Below are 13,653 nucleotides of genomic sequence, written 5' to 3' on the forward strand. Positions count from 1 at the left end.
GCAATTTATAACATTGAAAAAGCAAAGGATTCCATTTATATATTAAGTGATGTATTGATCCTTCCTGTTTCTGATCCATCTCCACTTTCGCCCACATCGGATGTTGGTCAATATCAAACAATCTATTAATAATCTTTAATTGTGCTACTTGATAATAATTTTGAAAATGTGGTAGCTGAAGACCTCCCAAGTCATATCTCCATGTCAATCTTTGCATAGATACTCCGGATAGTTTATCTTTCCATAAAAATAAACAAACTACTTTATTTAATTCTTTAAAAAACTTTCCTGTTATAGAATAGATTGAAACAAATATTGAATATGAGGATATATGTTCATTTTAATACAATTTACCACTCCAATCAATGTTAATGGTAGATCCTTCCATCTATTTAAATCAAACTTAATCTTATTTAAAAATGGAACATAATTTAAACTATACAAATTTTAGTAGTCCTTATCCACAATTACACCCAAATACTTAATTTTATTTGTCCATTTAAACTTTTTAAGTTGCTTACAATCTGAATAGTCTCCATCTGATATTGGTAATATCTCATTTTTATCCCAATTTATTTTATAACCTGATATTACTCCATATTGTTTCAACAAATCCTGTAATTGTTCTAAAGAGTTCTTAGGTTGAGACAAATATGTCAACACATCATCAGCAAATAAATTGATTTTATATCGTGTCTGCCCATTGTAAATCCCTTAATATTCAATTCTTGCCTAATAGCTTGGGCCAATGGTTCTATAACTAATGGAAATGAGGCTGGTGACAATGAGCAGCCCTGTCTAGTTGATCTGAACACATTAAATACCTGCAAAACCTGTCCATTTGTCACCACTTGAGCAGAAGGATTAGTATATAATGCCTTAACCCAACCAATAAAGGGTGGTCCAAATTTGAATCTTTCTAACACTTTGAATAAAAAATTCCACTCTACACGGTCAAAGACCTTTTCTGCGTCTAGTGCTAGTATCATTGGTTGGTCGAGTTGCTGTCTTGAAGCATTAATTATAGTAATTAATTTAGTAATATTATCTGCTGAATGCCTGTTTTTAATAAATCCTGCTTGATCTACAAGTACTAATTTCGTAAAAAAATTGGCCAATCGGTTCGCCAAAACTTTAGCTACAATTTTATAGTCTACATTCAATAAAGATATAGGTCTATACTATGCAACTTTTAATGAATATCTGTCTTTTTTCGGTATAACCATTATCAATGCTCTTGAGAATGACTCTGGAAATAAACCTGTATCAGTGACTTATTTAAGTACTTCCACATACACCGGAAATAACAAGTCTTGAAATTCTTTATAAAATTCCGTCGTAAAACCACCTTCTCCAGGTGATTTTCCACTTGGCATAGATTGTAATGCCTCCTTAAGTTCCAAATCAGTAAATGAACCCTCTTAACATCTTAATATCCTCTTCCTCCAATAAAGGTAAATCCAAATTTAACAAAAAAGAATCAATCTGCTCCTTATCAGCAGTCCCTTCAGATGTATATAAATCCCGATTTTAAAAAGTACGAAATTAATCTCCTGTGGTTTATAAGTAATTCCTGAACTTCTCCGAACTGCATTAATCATTCTAGAAACTTGTTCATTCTTCAACTGTCACGCTAAATCTTTGTGCTCTTTCACCCAAATCATAATAACGCTGTTTTGATCTTTGAATCATTCTTTCATAATTATAGGTTTGCTTTGTATTATAGCAAAGCTTCAATTTAGATAATATATCTTATTTTCTTATGTTGCATTTTTTTGAAATATCCTCTTCAATACTGCAATTTCTTTTTATAAATCTTGAAGTTCTGCTTTATATTGCTTCTTCACTTTTGCTGTGTAACGAATAATTTGACCCCGTAAATATGCATTTAAAGTATCCCATAACGTTAATTTATTTTGAACTGATCCTGCATTTGTTTCTAAGAAAAACTAATCTGATATCTTACATACAAAATAAATTCAGGCCTTTTTAAAAACATCCCATTAAATCTCCAACGATAATTAATTCCTGCCATCTTGGCAACATTACAGGAAATTAACAACAACGAATGGCCTGACAGAATCCTACTCTTATACTCAGCTTGTTCAATCCTATCCTGCAAACGAGCCAATACCAAAAAAATCTATTCTTGAGAATGACTCATGACGTGCTGAATAAAAAGAGTAATCCTCCTCAGTTGGATTCATCCGACACCATATTTCAACCAAGTTTAAATCCCCCATCAACTCAATTATTCTTATTGCCATTTTGGTTTCCTTCACCATTTTTGGAGATTTATCCAACAGTGGATCCAAACAACTAACTGTTGTTATGGTTGGAGGGGACTTTAACTATAATATTCTCATTTGATTGATTCTGATGCAAAAACGCATCTGTAACAAATTGTACATCATCTTTATTTGGTGCATATAAATTCATCAAAGTCCAAGCTGCTGAAAATAATTTTCTTCAAAATTTTTTGAATCAATTTTCTTCAAAAATTCTCGTTTTTGGACATCCCATTCTCTCAGTATATCATTCCACTTTATCATTGCAATCACGAAACGCTCGCTTAATTTCTTTAAATTCACCTGTACCACATCAACTGCTCGCAAACATTTGGCTTCATCTTGTTTAATTAATGACACTTCTTCTCTCTGTTCAGTCATTTGAAACTTATTATTCTTAAATCCCTGTGTAACTTGAGTTGCCACACTATTCGTCTGATGCATAAATTCTTCTGACACAGCCAATGTAGTATCTTCCTCCACCTGCACAATTTTGTAAAGTTTGTAAAGTAGGAGTTTTAAGTCTCTGAAATCTTTGAGATTTATGAGGCCCTCCTTGTATGATTCTGGCAGCATGGAGTATTGCTGCTTCTTCATCTTCTGGTGTCTGTAAGAATTACTCCTCATCTTCTTCCAATTCCAACGCCACGACCTTAGCCCGAGCTACACAACTACGGGTCTGAACTCCTTCCCAAACAGGGCTAACTCTGTCAGCCCGTCGGGAGAGAGACGTTCCCGCAGCCTGTGCCCGGTCAGGAGTTGTGCGCAAGTGTGAATCTCCGTGCATGCCTAAATCAGCCAGGGTCCGGGAGTGCAGATCCTCTGCCCTTGTGCTAGGGCTCAGCACGTCGCCAGCTGGTCCGATGCACTTGTGACCACAGTCGGGAATGGAACCCTCACTTCCACGAGGCCCCACATTCCCAGGCACGTGATCGGAGTTGCGCTTGCTCCCCCCATTCTCCAAGGAATGGCTTACTGTACTGGCGCCATCTTGCGTGGTAGGACGCAAAGAGGGCACCGGTGTAATTACAACTGTGGCCTGGGAAGTCCGTTGAGGCTTCGGCAGCTCCAGAGTCGACCCCCATGGATCCCTCGAAGAGGGAGACCTCAATTCTTCAGCACTTTCAGCTCTTTTAAATTGTAGTTATTTTGCAGCTTGAACTTTGGTTTCTTTCATTATGACTATAAATAACTTTTTGAACTTCTTCAGAACAAGTTTTAAGTATTTAACTCACCTCATTCTTCCAAGTTTTCTGGTTGCAGGCAATTCTTATACTGTGCACAGAATTTAACATGTATAAAGTTCACCAGGTTTTGGTGCTCGAAAAGTAAATGTTTACCGCTCAGGAAGGTTCTTAGTTGGTTTGCAGAGAGAGATTTGTTGTTCCAGGATTTCCACAACTGAGGTGCCACCATTAGTCACCTCAGTGGCTTGCTGATGAAACTTGTCCCATCAGGGTTCTCTAGAGGATAACCTCTTTCTTTCAGACTACTACAGAGTTCCTTTCTGTTTCACTTATTCCAAGAGAAACATCAGACATATAGCACTTCCAGCCATCTGCCACTCTGGAGTTTTCTCTTTCAGTTCCAACAAGCTTCTTGGCTTGCACTGTTCAGCTGCTTTCAGTGTCACACACACTGGCTGAGAGAACTTGTTTCACCCTTCTTTCTCTCTCTCCCTCTTTCTCTTTCTCTCTCTCTCTCTCTCTCTCTCTCTCTCTCTCTCTCTCTCTCTCTCTCCAACTGCCAGAAAGCCCATGTGACTCTCTCACTTGCAAAACCCCTGACCTTCTCCAGCAAACAATAGGAGTTAATCTTCTGATCCCATCTGTTGTTTTAGGTAAACAATCTTCTCATTGACCTTTGAGTGAGCACTTTGTAGATATGTCCAACACAGCCGACCTGACTTCAGTCCAAGACAATGGTCTATTCATTTCATGACATCATTTCAATTAGCACCTACTTGTGAAGTGTGCATAGCATTCTCCATAGTTTCTGTAAAGTAAATGAATATGAATTCATCGGTTTTCAAATAAGATCTGTTTTTAAATGTGTGTATGTATGTAGCCTACTCTAATTTTAGTAATTCATCTCCCAAATATGTTCCATTACAGATTACACAGATTGTATAATTCTGCACATCAAATGCTTTTTTTGAATATTTTATTTAAAATCAACACATATATGACAGTTACAACAATTAATAAATCATAAAAAGGGAAAAAAAACCATTAAAAAACCCCAACTAATCCCTCCCCCTCCCCAAACCCTTACTAACCCCACTAAACTAAAACCCAAATCTAATATACATAATAACATATTTATTTGGATTGCTTGGAAGGATGCTAAAGGATCTCAAAGAAAATATTTTTCTAATAAAGCCCTTACTCATTTTCAGGGAAAACTTCATCGATTTGGAGGATTCAAAGAAACTATTTATAATTTTAATCCCATTATTCGAGCATACAGGCTCCAAACTTTTAAAAATACAGAATATTTACCCTTCAAATTATATGTAATTTTTTTCTAAAGGGATACAACTTTGAATCTCTGTATGCCATCTTCCTAATGTTAATGAAATTTCTGATTTCCATGTAAAAGCAATACATTTCCTTCGTATTACCAAAACTAATTTAACAAATTTCAATTGGAAAATATGATAAAGATAGTTTAGGAGTTATATTCTCAAAATTTCCCATCAACAATAATTCAGGATTTAATGGAAATACAATACCCATAATTCATTGTAAAAACTTACTAATGGAAATCCAAAAAGGTTTAACCTTTGAACAAGACCATGTGGAATGAACAAAAGATGTAAGCATTGTATTATATTGTAATTTCTTATTAACTAAACTTTTATTTATTCTCTGAAGGTGATTTTTTAATTTCTTTTTCTAACGCTCTTATTTCTTTTTCTAATTTATCTATATCTTTCATATGCTCCTTTTAATTTTTGAAATATAGCTTATAATTTGTCCTCATAAGTAAGCTTTTAACACATCCCAGATAATAAACTCATATTCTGTTGAATGTAATCTTGTACCACAAAACAATTCTATATGTTGTCTTATAAAAGAACAAAAATCTTCTCTTTTCAATAAAGAATTTAATCTCCAACTATATACTGAGTGTTGTGTTTCTGCAAATCCCAATTCAATCATCAATTGAGAATGATCAGGTTCTTGTTTTATACTCAATATTCAAAACTCTTCATTAATTTTCAGCTGAAAGCAAAAAAAAATCAATTCTAGAATGTGTATCAAATGAATTAGAATAAAAAAGAAAAATCCCTGTCTTTAGGATGTATCCTTCTCCATATATATTAATTAATTTTTTTAATCCTTCATGAAAAAAATAACAATGTTTTAGCTGCTTTAGATTTAACTTTTGTTCTTGATGATTTATCCAATAAAGAATCCAAACAAAAATCAAGATCTGCTCCTTCTAAAATATTTTCATGAACATCTGCTAAATTCAGAAAAGTATCTTTTATAAATTTTTCATCATCTATGTTTGGTACATATATATTTAACATTCCTCTGAAAATATTTGACAATTTACTATTATACGTCGACCAGCTGGATCTGTTATCACATTTTGAATTTTAACTGGCAGATTTTTCTTAAATAAAATGACCACTCTATCTTTAGAATTAAATGAAGATCTGATCTACCTAATCTCTTTTTAATTTTAAATGTTCTTTATCAGTTAAATGAGTCTCTTGTAAAAAAGTGATATATAAGACAAAATGTTCTTTCTTTTTATTTTTCCTTTAAGAACATTAAATATTAAAACTCATAGTCTTAACTGCTTTATTCATTTTCCTTATTTATAAATTTACAAAGTTCCTTTCTATCACTCCTATCCAGGAAGAATCCCACAAATTAATTTGATCCTGAATGTCATCATCTGCAATCCAAAAGCATCAAAATTATTCAGAAGAAGTACATCATAATTAATTACTAAAAAGAAAGGAAGAAAAAAGAAAAGTAAAACAAAAATCCCTCCACAAGTGCTAGAAAAAGTAGCACTACCACCCTCCATTTTACGCGACCACAAAAACACGTGGCCGCCAGAAATCAAACAAACACATTTTCTGACCTCCGCGGGAATTAAAAACTTTTTATCTAACCAACAATTCCATCCAATATAAGAATTCTTTATCCATCAAGGAGAAGAAAAAAGAGAAAAGAAAGTAGGATAACACTCTCTCTCTTTATACATCAACTTCATTGCAACAATCAGTGCCCTCTGTTACTTGAATTTTAGACAGATTCTCAGCTACTCTTCAGCTTGTATTTCTTTGGCTTGGCTTCGCGGACGAAGATTTATGGAGGGGGTAAAAAGTCCACGTCAGCTGCAGGCTCGTTTGTGGCTGACAAGTCCGATGCTGGACAGGCAGACAAGGTTGCAGCGGTTGCAGGGGAAAATTGGTTGGTTGGGGTTGGGTGTTGGGTTTTTCCTCCTTTGCCTTTTGTCAGTGAGGTGGGCTCTGCAGTCTTCTTCAAAGGAGGTTGCTGCCCGCCAAACTGTGAGGCGCCAAGATGCACGGTTTGAGGCGTTATCAGCCCACTGGCGGTGGTCAATGTGGCAGGCACCAAGAGATTTCTTTAGGCAGTCCTTGTACCTTTTCTTTGGTGCACCTCTGTCACGGTGGCCAGTGGAGAGCTCGCCATATAATACGATCTTGGGAAGGCGATGGTCCTCCATTCTGGAGACGTGACCCATCCAGCGCAGCTGGATCTTCAGCAGCGTGGACTCGATGCTGTCGACCTCTGCCATCTCGAGCACCTCGACGCTAGGGATGAAAGCGCTCCAATGGATGTTGAGGATGGAGCGGAGACAACGCTGGTGGAAGCGTTCTAGGAGCCGTAGGTGGTGCCGGTAGAGGACCCATGATTCGGAGCTGAACAGGAGTGTGGGTATGACAACGGCTCTGTATACGCTTATCTTTGTGAGGTTTTTCAGTTGGTTGTTTTTCCAGACTCTTTTGTGTAGTCTTCCAAAGGCACTATTTGCCTTGGCGAGTCTGTTGTCTATCTCATTGTCGATCCTTGCATCTGATGAAATGGTGCAGCCGAGATAGGTAAACTGGTTGACCGTTTTGAGTTTTGTGTGCCCGATGGAGATGTGGGGGGGCTGGTAGTCATGGTGGGGAGCTGGCTGATGGAGGACCTCAGTTTTCTTCAGGCTGACTTCCAGGCCAAACAATGCCAGCTTGTATATGGCTTGTAAAAATCACATTCTGTTGATCTGGTACAAATATTTTCAAAGTAGCTGAATAACGCAAGGCAAATCTATAACCTTATATAAAACTTTCTTAACTGGATTAAATTCTCTCCTTTTCTTCAATAGATTTTGACTCAAACCTGGATTTTTAAAAAAATCTTATTCCCTTCATAACTCAAAGTATTCTCTAGCTCTTCTCATCACGAGACCAAGAAACCTCTCTCTATCCTGGTAGTTCAAAAATCTAACAAGGATAGATCGGGGTCTCTGGCTTAGACCCGGTTTTGGTCTCAAAGCTCTATGAGCTCTCACAATTAAAATCTTATCCTCAAAATGTTCTTTTCCAAATATCTTCAGTATTCATTCTTGAAAAAAACAAATCACATCTTTCCTTCTTTGTCTTCAGACATTCCCACAATTTTAACATTATTTCTTCTACTTTCTTTCTTCTTCTTCTTTGGCTTGGCTACGCGGATGAAGATTTATGGAGGGGTATGTCCACGTCTGCTGCAGGTTCGTTGGTGACTGACAAGTCCGATGCGGGACAGGCAGGCACGGTTGCAGTGGTTGCAAGGGAAAATTGATTGGTTGGGGTTGGGTGTTGGGTTTTTCCTCCTTTGTCTTTTGTCAGTGAGGTGGGCTCTGCAGTCTTCTTCAAAGGAGGTTGCTGCCCGTCGAACTGTGAGGCGCCAAGATGCATGGTTGGAGGTGATATCAGCCCACTGGCGGTGGTCAATGTGGCAGGCACCAAGAGATTTCTTTAAGCAGTCCTTTGTACCTCTTCTTTGGTGTACCTCTGTCTCGGTGGCCAGTGGAGAGCTCGCCATATAACACAATCTTGGGAAAGCAATGGTCCTCCATTCTGGAGACGTGACCCACCCAATGCAGTTCTACTATAATTTTCCAAAATATCAACTTTCTCCAACAGTTTTATATTAATAGAGATCAAACTGGACATCGTATCTTCATTCATATTAGACCTCTCTTCAATGCATTGTACCTCTTCATGAACAACTTGAATTTTATTTTCCAATTTATCAAGTGTCTGTGAAACATTATTTATCACCTTTGTCAAATCTGTTTTAACTTGCTTCACTTCTGCAGTTAACAGTTTAAAATTATTCTCCAAAGTTTCAGAAAGTCCATCTATTTTAGTTTCAATTTTACTAATTTCTTTCTTAAAAATCTTTTTCTTGCTTTTAAATCGTTCCTCTTCTGAGCTTGTCATTTCTTCATCACTGTCATACTCTTCTGAAGCCTCCTCCACTGGAGAAGTGTTACCTTCTTGTTCAGAAGTTGAAGTGCCAGACTTCTCCTTTAAGTGATTCCGTTTTTTTTCTTCTGTAGCGCGCATGCTCGACTTCTTACGCATGCGTGATACAGTTTTAATTTTCCTTCCGGCACCATCTTTATGGGGCGCCGTGAAAAGGGCTCCGGAGGAAGGTCCCTCATCAGGGTCTTCGCTGGCGGATACGGAGAAGACTTCAGAGGCCTGCTTCTTCGACAAGGTAGGCCCAATTTCTCTCTTTTTTTTCTTCCAATTTTTTCGTAGTTGTTGCTTTTGAAGTCTTCTTTTTTTGGCGACATCTCTTTTTCTTCTGTTCATCATTTTAAATGAACTTTAAAGTAGTTAACTTATCTTAATATGATATTTTTTTCAATTAATCTCGTGGTAGATTGCATGGTGCTTCTTATGGCATCACTTGACATCTTCCCCCCACCCCCCCACACATCAAATGCTTAACAAAGTGCACAAAGAAACTACTTATCAATTATATGGGAATCACTGATTTTGCTGCCTTTTTTCTCCTGTCCCTCTAGAACATAGAACACTAATGCATAGTACAGGCCCTTCTCTCTTTCTGTCTCTTGTGTCAGCCTGTTAGCACTTACACTTATCACTTCGTACAATTCCAAGTCTCAGATGAAGTCTGAATAGCCCCTTTTTGATCAAAATCTGCAGCTTTCTCATCAATTGTGTCAATTTTTCTTAATGGGGCCTTGTCCTAATTTACTGAATCTTTCTTATAGTTTCTTCAGATATTCTGTTGTGAGCTCCAGCTTTCCCTCTTATCAGTTCTTTCGATATCCTGTTTCTATGAACCTATCCAGGTTTGTTAGTTCACTGTTATCACACAAGACTGTCTGCATGTCACACAATTAGGAGGAATTTCACATTTAAATTTTACATTTTATACCTTCAAAAACTTAATATAATTCTTTTCTCAGCCCTCTTCTATCCCTTCTGTTTATAATCTCTTATCTCTTGTGACCCTTTGCTGAAGCACACATTTTGGAAACAGCCATCTTCTCTAGCAATCCTGCATTTTCCATTTTAGTGTTATACACTCCACACATACCAAGGAGGAATTACATAATACTTTTTATCAACAATATCTATTTTTTTTTTCTGATCTGAGCAGTATGCTTTGATTCCATCTGCCGAGTTGATAGATGTGCTAATGCTGTAGGTCTGTGAAGGCTAGGGAAACAAAGGCCTGCCTGCTTTTGGCTCATGCTTTGATGAAGGGTTCAGCCAAAAATATTGGTAATATCCCTTTTCCTTCCTATAGGTGCTGTGTGCTGGACTTTTTATGTATTGTACTACAATTGTAGCTTCTGCAGACTTCCCCGTTTAACTTAATATAATCAATATTGGAAAGTGCAGTGTATGGATAATAATTGAGGAAAAGAGTTCACTTTCAATGAAAGGATTGCAGGACATATACCCTTTCATCCATAGTACTGGAAAGGTTGACACTGTTGTCACACATGAAATATGGTAGAATTCATGCAGAATAAATTCCCCAAAACAGCAATATGATAATCATCTGATGGTCTGTTTTTAATTATGTTGGTTGAGAGATAAATATTAGCAAGGATGCAAATGATGACTCTCCTGCTCTTCAGAGTAATACCTTAATGTCCACCCAGAAAGCAGATGAAATCTTTGTTAAAACAGTTCACCTGAGTGATATATATTTCCTTCATTGCCAGCCTCATTTTTTAATACTAGAATTTCTTGAGTGCATCTTGAATCCATAAACTTCATATTCAGCAGTGGGTGACATGACATTCTAACATAACTAACATTGTAATTAACATTCAATGACCTTCAACTATCAGGTCTAGCATAAATTACAAGCCAAAACTGTCACAGTAAACTACTTTAGCAGATGGTTTGTTTTGTTTCTCCAGAGGCCAAACACTTGGTGGTGCCATGTATAGTTGTGTGTTGGATTCTTCCTCATTCATCAATTAAGTTCTCTAGTCCAGCCAATTTTAACCTTTTTTTGGTCTTTGCCCCCTTAGGACTCTGCTTAAAGTTTATGGGCCCCTTTCCTGTGAAATAGTCAAGTATAGTTGATTTATTCCATATTTTTCTCATCCCTACTACTTAAAAACATAAAAAATATTTTATAATTCAAGTTTGAGGCACCCTTAAATGTGCTGTGGTCCCTATTAAGAATAGATGCCACAAGTCTGAGACCATGTAACATGAGTCTAAGACATTCAAAGATCTGCACTGTTAAAATGGACACTATGTTTTGTACTGCTGCAACTGTGAATATTTATCTATTTATCCTTTTATATTTATTATCCCATTTTTCCTCTTGTGCATTATGTTAATTTGATTATTGATTGTGCATTTTGCATACCTACCTAGCTGAAGAAAACAAGTATTCAATTGCATTTGTACATTATATTTGTTTATGATAAACTCATCACCCACCATCATTTAGAACATAGAGCATAACAGCACAGTACAGGCATTTTAGCCCATGATGTTGTGCCAACCTAAGTAAACCTACTCACAACAATCTAATTTTTCCCTACCTCACATGCATAACCCTCTATATTTCTTGTATCAATGTGCCTATCAAAGAGTCTTTTGAATGTCCCTATTGTCCCATCCTCCACCACCACCCCGGCAATACATTCTGCACTCACCACTGTCTGTGAAAACAACTTATCTTTGACATCTTTCCGAAACTTTCCTCCACTCAAGTTAAACAGGTATTTGCTATTATTGCCCCAGAAAAAAGATGCTGGCTGTCCATCCTATCTAAGCCTCTCATGTTCTTTTATACCTCTATTAAGTAACTGCTCATCCTTTGTCGCTCCAAAGAGAAAAATCCTAGCTCTGCTAACTTTCCTTTTTCTGGGGGCATGGCCATGATAAGGACTTAGGCAGACATGCCAACACATTATATCAACCTCTCAACCTATCTAGCAAATTTCCACAAATGAGTACCATTAATTTACTGTTATCCTGAAGTTTAATTTTTTAAATCATAATGTCTTCTGTTGTTTATAGGAGTACATGCCAAAACTGCAAACTATTTGTGAGAATCTCGGGCACTTTTTTCTTATTGTACATTTCCCTGTGGAGAACTCAGATCAGTGCATAATGGAAAGGAGGTGTGAAATTGAGAAAAGTTCCTTATGTCTTTTCTTCCTGACCTCTGCTTTGCCCAGGTAAGGGTATTTCTGCAACCACGGAAAAAAATGATTTTCATTGATTGCGTAGGTTCAGTTTGCTCATACCCAATTTCTCTTTGTTTTGTGTTATTATAATTTTAAGCCTACATTGAGATAACAGGAATTTGGCATAAATGCATTCCACAACCATTTAATTATAATGGAGACTGTAGATGCTGGAATCTGGAGCAAAGATCAATCTTCTGGGTGTGGTCGAGCAGCATCAGTGGGAGAAAATAACTTGTCAATGTTTCAGGCCAGGGGGGCGTGGCAAGATGGCGTAGGGAACAGACGTGTCTTCCAGACCTCTCCTGACTCTGATTTATTGTTTTGTCTTTAAGTGCCCGTTAAAGTTCTTTTAAAAGTTTATAAATAATAAGAGGTGTTGGATTAGTGCCTAATGGTTTATATGCAAAAAATGAGGTAAAAGAAAATATCAACAAACTGTTAAAAAACTACATTTTCCGAAATTGTCTGAGCCTACTTGTTTACAAGAAGCCAGGACTCAACGTAGAATGGATCCAGAGGAGGACGTGCAGATTTCGGCATTGAAGCTTCGTTTTAAGCCAGTGAGGCTCTCTGAAGGTCGCATTCAACAGCTTTCAGAACAAGGGGCTGGACGGGTGCCAGTGTTTCGCACGGTGGCCACTGCAGGTGTTGTTGCTGAGGCTTTAACAGTTGAATCAGCTGGGGCGCCACCAGCTGGAGAGTTAAAGAGTTGTCATTCGACTGCTATAGTGGTGGCGCTGCAAAATGCATCTTCAATTACAACGGTTTTTCCAGACATCGATTCAGTGAAGATGATTAAAGAGATTTGGCTTAAAGATAACCCTGATCTTCAGTCTCCTGGCATTGCTGGGGGGACTTTGAGAGGGATTTTTATACGAAGTCAAACTGCTAGAAAAGATATTAAATTAAGGGAAGGGACAGAAGATCCCATGGTCTCTAAGGAACAGCAAGACCCCATTATGCCTGAATCTACTTCTGTTGAAATGTCTGTTAAGGATCTTGAAGATAAGATATATTCTGTATCGAGTCACTTAGCTAATTTTGTGAACCTGTTTATTTCCAAGATTAATGCGATGGCGGAAATCATTAATGGAGCTTTTAAGCTTGAAACCATTGAAAGATTTGAAATGTGTGATCAAGGTTTAGTCGATGCACAGGATCAACTGCAAGATGAAAATAGAATAATTGAAACATTGCAGATCCAAAATAAAAATTTACCAAAAAAGGTTGATTATTTGGAGAATCAATCTAGACGGAACAACGTGAAAATTGTTGGTTTGCTAGAAGGCATAGAAGGACCAGATCCAAGAAAATTTTTTACTGAATGGATTCCATGAGTGTTAGGACAGGATAAATTCCCTGAAGGTTTAATACTGGAACGTGCTTATAGAGTTTAAGAAGAAAATCTTTTTCAAGACAGAATCCAAGATCTGTTTTGATCCGTTGTTTAAACTATTGTGACAGAGAGACAATTTTATGCACGGCTATTAGAAATGCCCAGCAAAATAGATCTCCTTTGATGGTTCAGAATAATCCTGTTTTCTTCTATCAAGATTTGAGTCAAGAAATTATGTTTCAACGACGCGAATTTAATTCTGTGAAAGAACGGTTGTGGAAAAAAAGACATAAGGGAACATTCAGG

The 13,653-nt window shown here is 37.1% G+C and overlaps 1 protein-coding gene across 5 annotated transcripts in view; it reads left to right on the plus strand.

Moving 5' to 3' along the window:
* Positions 1–13,653, plus strand: part of nphp3 (nephronophthisis 3) — a 153,018-nt gene that overhangs the window by 48,642 nt on the left and 90,723 nt on the right. For all 5 annotated transcript variants that reach the window (XM_069913528.1, XM_069913529.1, XM_069913527.1 and 2 more), the window contains exon 8: positions 11,839–11,999. In XM_069913528.1, coding sequence (XP_069769629.1) covers positions 11,839–11,999 — 161 coding nt within the window. The remainder of the gene's footprint in view (positions 1–11,838; positions 12,000–13,653) is intronic.

This window comes from Narcine bancroftii, chromosome 1, assembly GCF_036971445.1.
Source record: "Narcine bancroftii isolate sNarBan1 chromosome 1, sNarBan1.hap1, whole genome shotgun sequence".
In the NCBI taxonomy this organism is placed as follows: domain Eukaryota; kingdom Metazoa; phylum Chordata; class Chondrichthyes; order Torpediniformes; family Narcinidae; genus Narcine; species Narcine bancroftii.